This window comes from Chiloscyllium plagiosum, chromosome 2 (genome assembly GCF_004010195.1).
Source record: "Chiloscyllium plagiosum isolate BGI_BamShark_2017 chromosome 2, ASM401019v2, whole genome shotgun sequence".
NCBI classification, from domain to species: Eukaryota; Metazoa; Chordata; class Chondrichthyes; order Orectolobiformes; family Hemiscylliidae; genus Chiloscyllium; species Chiloscyllium plagiosum.
This window is the reverse complement of record NC_057711.1, coordinates 24359035-24365139: the sequence shown is the minus strand read 5'-3', so window position 1 is coordinate 24365139 and position 6105 is coordinate 24359035. Positions and strand designations below refer to the sequence as shown.

The 6105-nt window shown below is 43.8% G+C and overlaps 1 protein-coding gene across 1 annotated transcript in view; it reads right to left on the bottom strand.

Annotated features, from left to right (window-relative positions):
• Window positions 1–1490: 1490 nt before the first annotated feature.
• The window catches only part of LOC122557614 (solute carrier family 22 member 5-like), a 43793-nt gene continuing 39178 nt past the window's right edge, over window positions 1491–6105 (bottom strand). Inside the window, exons 9-10 of the mRNA XM_043705357.1 lie at window positions 4292–4427; window positions 1491–1654 (exon numbers count right to left, since the gene is read on the bottom strand). Coding sequence (XP_043561292.1) covers window positions 1555–1654; window positions 4292–4427 — 236 coding nt within the window. The 3' untranslated portion in view covers window positions 1491–1554. The remainder of the gene's footprint in view (window positions 1655–4291; window positions 4428–6105) is intronic.

Genomic DNA, 6105 nt, shown 5'->3' with positions numbered 1-6105 from the left:
CACTCATACATTCTGTGGTGCCCCATTCTCGGTGCAAGAATCCAAATCCTGGTGGATAATTCCATGAGTGGAGGTTCTTCCACTTGTAGTCTCAGTCGTCACACCAATCTTACTTATCGCCACACCCTCCTGTCCCTAACCTAAATTGGAATAGGATGTGACTGACTTTTTGTGCTAAGTATTCCAGTGTCTTCCCTCTCAGAGGTATTGCAGTGTCTGTAGTTCAGTCTCCAGCTCACCAACTGAGCCAAAGTTCTGCAGCTATGGATGTCTTTGATCACACTGGCATCGCTCAGCTCCCAGAAAACTGTAGCCACAACACACCACCTGCCCTGTCATCTTTATTATGCATTCAGAAAACAAGTAATAAACTTTGTTAATAAGGGTTCCATTTAATAATACTGTTCATAAAACCTTACATTTAATATGTTACCAAGGTTTCAAATGATACAAGAAAAATACTCAACCAATTTCTCACCCGCTTTCGTGAGACATCACACCGATTCTGTCCAGAATATGACTTGTCCTCACTGGATAGCTGTAAAACTGTCCTGCACAAGTTTAGCAACTTCCTTCCTATATGAGGGAGACCAAAATTGAACACAGTATTCCAAAAGTGGCCTAATCAATGTCCTGTACGGCCACAATATGACATCCCAACTCCTATACTCAATGCACTGACCAATAAAGGCAAGTATTCTGAACATCATCTTCACTAACCCTTCTACCTGTTTTGCAAAATTGGGCGGCACGGTGGCACAGTGGTTAGCACTGCTGCCTCACAGCGCCAGAGACCCGGGTTCAATTCCCGACTCAGGCGACTGACTGTGTGGAGTTTGCACATTCTCCCCGTGTCTGCGTGGGTTTCCTCCGGGTGCTCCGGTTTCCTCCCACAGTCACAAAGATGTGCGGGTCAGGTGAATTGGCCATGCTAAATTGCCCGTAGTGTTAGGTTAAAAGGGGTAAATGTAGGGGTATGGGTGGGTTACGCTTCGGCGGGTCAGTGTGGACTTGTTGGGCCGAAGGGCCTGTTTCCACACTGTAAGTAATCTAATCTACCTGTAACTCCACTTTCAAGGAACTATAAACCTGCACCCCAAAGCCTCTCTGTTCAGCACCAACTCCTTTTGCCCTACCATTAAGTATTTAAGTCCTGCCCAGATTTGCCTCAACAAAATGCAGCATCTCACATTTATTGAAATTAAACTCCATCTTCCATTCCTCATCCCATCTGGATGAGTTGGAGGGCCTGTGGAAGTTAAAGATGAGGCAATTCTAAAATTTGATACAGTCTTATAATCAAGCCAAGTTATTTAGGAAGTGTTGGTCCTGGCTTTCTCAATAAGTTCCATAAAACTGTAAACCTCATTCCAACAGCAATAAAAGCAGAATTTGAGATCTACTCTCCTGAAGACCAGTGCAAAACGCCACAAAAGATTTAGTTGTATGACTTTGGTTGCAAGTTCAAAGAAGCTAGAGTTACTGAACTCTATGATTAAAATCCTTCCATTTTATTGACATTTATTCCGAGCAAGAAATCCAAATTTTACAAAATCAAAAGTCAGATTCCACTTGGCAGTTCAAGGTTTGCTCGTTTTCAGCATTTTTATCCTTTTCTGCTTCTGTGACATCATCTTCCCTTGATGCCGTACAACTGAAAAAAAGAAAACAACACAATGAACACCTTCCCTCTTAACATCAAAAACCAGGGACTCACTCCACAATTTGGTTTATTACTGTCTCGTGTACTGAGGTATGCTGAAAACTATTGAGAATGTGCTTTACAGGCCAAGATCACTTCAGTACCAGATTTCGATACAAAACCATAGTAAACCATAGAATCCCTACAGTGGGGAACCAAGCCATTCAGCCTACTAAGATCACACCAAGGGGTAATAAGTTTGAGGAATTGTAGGCAGCGGGTGTCATTCCTTCGGCATTGACATTCCATCAAATAAAAACAGAAATTAAAGTTAATTTATTGATAAATCAGACGATGCACAAGGAGCCTTGTATTAGCAGGGGTACTTGAACTCAAGCCTTTTGGGAACGACTTGCAGGAGATGTAATGGAAAGGGGTGGTTAGGAGGTGCCTTGTCCACTGGCAGGTCAGCTGTTAAGAACCCTGTGTCACCTTCATTGAGGAGTCTAGTGGAATTAAGTAGCACTTCACTGGACAAAATCTGGTTTGTAACAGTCAAAGACCCTCATGAGACAACATCCTGCCCAAGAGATGCCAGCACAGGTGGGAGCAGAGCCTACTGTTTACCATGTACCAACCCAAGGCCATATACCAAACTAAGGTTTATGGTCACAGTGGGACCCAGGCTAAAGGTTAATTGCGGTGGGGGGGGTTGTTCTGTCAGCAAAGAGAGTCACTTCTCATTGGGATCCCTCTTCTCGATGTTAGGTCCCTCAATCATGCACTGGGCGGCACTGAAAGAGGGATCCCCACCAAAAACATCCCAAGGATGATAGGGTTTGCTTTGTCAGTGTCCCAGCTGCTGTTGGTAGAAGGATCAGTTCCTCAAGTGGTCATCAGGTGCTCATCTCTGGCCTTAGTTGGGAGCAGGCCATGAAACTAAGTCCAGCCCTAGACCTAGAGCCATCAGGAAGGCAGTGAGATCCTTATCCTCCCACCCGGTTAAATGTATCCCCCACCTCTGTAAAAGGAGGCAGAATGGGTGAAGCTCCAGTTATTGAAATGGATTTCCAGGAGCTTTTCAAAATGAAATTCCATGACAAAGACTCTGTTCTGCAGGATACAAATGTTGGTGAAATGCCAAATGATCAGAAATACCTCCTTCTTACTTAAACAGAGATAAAGCATTAACATTGGAGCACAAACTTCAGGAACATATGCAGAGATATCATAGGCAATTCACCATATAGTCATTTGAGTACTACAATTAATTCAGACCACAAGAAAGCAACACATGGCCACAGCAACAGCAATTGGAATGAGCTTAACTCCACAACCATAGTTGTCCAGGGATGTGCAGGCTAAATGAATGAGCCATAGGAAATGCAGGATTAGAGGGATAGGATAGGGCGCTGGTCTGGATGGGATATTCTTCAGAGGGTTGGTGTGGTCTGGATAGGCCAAATGGCCAACTCCCACACTTGAAGAGATTCTATTATCCTAGAGAGAAGGTTGTAAGTGAAAGGTACTTTAGTTGATTGGTTATGCTACTCGAGTAGTAACCACAGAGGATGTGGTTTCAAATCCCAGAGCAAGCTATGGCAATAATAAATCTGCACTGAGATTTTCCGATTTGTGTTTTTATTACAGCTACAGGGAGATGGTGGTTAAGGCCACAGTCAGATAAGCCATCACCTCATTGAATTGTAAAGTAGGTTCTAGGGGGTAAGCGACCCGGTCATGCTCCCTTGTGAAAAGGAGACAAGGAGACCAGAAAGGGATATGGATAGGCGAAATATGTAGGATCTTAATAGAATGTACAATCCCTACAGTGTGGAAACAGGTCCTTTGGCCCAACAAGTCTACACTGATCCTCCGAAGAGTGACCCATCCAGACCCACTCCTCATTACCTACCATGGCAGATGGTGGAATTTGAATTCTATAAAGATCTGGAATTAAGTGTCTAATTGTCTCATCTGGTTCACTAATGTTCTTAAGGGAAGGACACTGCCTCCTTACCGAGTCTGGCTACATGTGACTCCAGACCCACTGCAGTGTGGTTGACTTTAACTGTCCTCTGGGAGGGATAATAAACGTTGGTCTAGCCAGTGACACCCTCATCCCATGAATGAATTTTTAAAAAAAACTAATCATTTGCATATCCTTTTAAAAGTTCACATTAAGCTTTGAAACAAAATTTTGGCTTCAGCAGCTCTACGCTAATTTTCAATTCGTAACACTTATTTTTGTGTGCCAATTAATTTTGTCCCAGATTAATGTTTCAAAGTTTCCACATCACAAACATTAAAATAACAGGCCCACAGACAGTTACTGGGATAATTGCTTTTCTCACTTTTTTGGACAGGAATATAAAAATCACAACCCTCTAGCGAAAGATTGTCCTACTTTTTCCAAGTATTCATGAGCAAACTTTACTAGGAGTCTGAATTTCAACTTTACCAGGATTCCAGAAGTCATACAAATCTTGTCCCAATCAAGTGTCTCCTGCACCCCTCCAAGGGTTAGCAGATGAGAACGAAAAGGTATTGGAAACGTTATACATGGACAGTATGGTGAAAAGGAATGAGATAAAGAAACAAAAAGAGTCACATTAGGACAGGTAAATGCCTACAGTACAGCAGACATACCAGATAACTGGTTGCACTTGATCAATAGCCTGTGGAAAAGGTTGGCCATATGTTTCAGGCAGCACCAAGCAGAACATTCCAGCCATTATCGATAAACTTCCCATTAAGATGAATGGCAAGACTTTATTATGCATCCCTGAGAAACAAAGAAATAATGTTACAACCAATGGAGGCTCCTCAGATGATTTGTTCAATGGATTAAGTTGCTAGAAATGTTAAACTAATAAAGCCAAAATGAAGAGGTAACAAACAACAAAAACCTAATCCCTCAGATGCATTCTAAATATTGAAAATACAACCACACATTGTACTGCATAAATGCATCACCCCAGTTTTGCCCAATACCTTCTGTAGGAAAAGTAGAACCTTATACCATTATACCATAATGTTATGCCATTAATAAAAGTTTTTGTTTTGGAACAAACTAAAAAAACCTTCTATTTACAACTGTAAAATCCTTATTTCCAAATTCCTGAAGAGTCTCTCGCTGTCTCTCTCCGTGTGACTGACACACACACACACAAACAAACAGTCTCTCTCTCTCTCACTTCCTCCAGCTTTACACCCTCAGAGATCTCTGTGCTTTTTCTGTTCTGGCCAACTGCACATCCCATTCTAATCCGTCCACGTTGGCAGCTGTGGTTTCTTAAGTTGTGGAATTCCCTCCCTAAACGTCTCTTTCCTCCTTTAAACCGGGTTGGAGGGTTTGAGCTATCGGGAGGCTGAATAGGCTGGGGCTGTTTTCCCTCAAGTGTCAGAGTACACAAATAGGACGGGTTTAGAGGGATGTCGTCCAAATGCTGGCAAATGGGACTAGATTGGGTTGGGTTATCTGGTCAGAATGGATGAGTTGGACTGAAGGGTCCATTTCCATGCTGCACATCTCTATGACTCTCTGACTCTAAGAACTGTCTCTCTGACTAAACTTTCAGTTACCAACTCCATATCTCCTTACATGGCTCAGAGTCAGACATTCTTTAAACAATCCTGTAGGTCATGTTACCACCTCAAGTTGGTGTATAACAAGCAACTGCAAGTTGCTGTTAAGGATCAGTGGTAGTTGTTCTGATAATGTCATTGGACTAGTAACCCGGAACCCCAGACTGGTCGGGAAGGTAAGTGATTGATATTTAAGAACTTACCTCGATGCCAATGGTCTTTCCACAGCAGAGAGCGGCGCGAGCTGGGCGGAAGTGAAGTTGGAGCGCAGAGCTGGTCGGGAAGGTAAGTGATTGATATTTCAGTGGGTGTGTTCTAGACCCCAGGCCCTACAAAGTGGCCTCCCTCCCATCCTCCTCCTCTAACCTAACTTTAAAGTCCACAGGTAAGCTACTCAGTGTTCTTGTTTCGGAGACTAAGTGTAGAGTAATGGCAGCGCAGGCAGTGGAATGTTCCTCCTGCAGAATGTTTGAGGTAGGGGTGACCACCGATGCTCCTGCTGACTTCATCTGCAGGAAATGCAGTCAGCTCCTGCTCCTCACAGAATGTGTTAGGGAACTGGAGCTGGAGTTGGATGAACTGAGGATTATTCGAGAGGCTGAGAGGGTGACAGATAGAAGCTACAAGGACATAGTTACGCCAGAGAACAGAGGTAGCTGGGTAACAGTTAGAGGTGGGAAGGGGAGGAAGCAGCCAGTGTAGGGATCCCCTGTGGTCGTTCCCCTCAACAATAAGTATACCGCTTTGGATACTGTTGGGGGGGGAGGCCTAGCAGGGGTAGGCTGCAGTGACCGGGTCTCTGGCACGAGATCCGGCTCTGAGGCTCAGAAGGGAAAGGGAGAGAGGAGGAGAGCGCTAGTTATAGGAGACTCTTT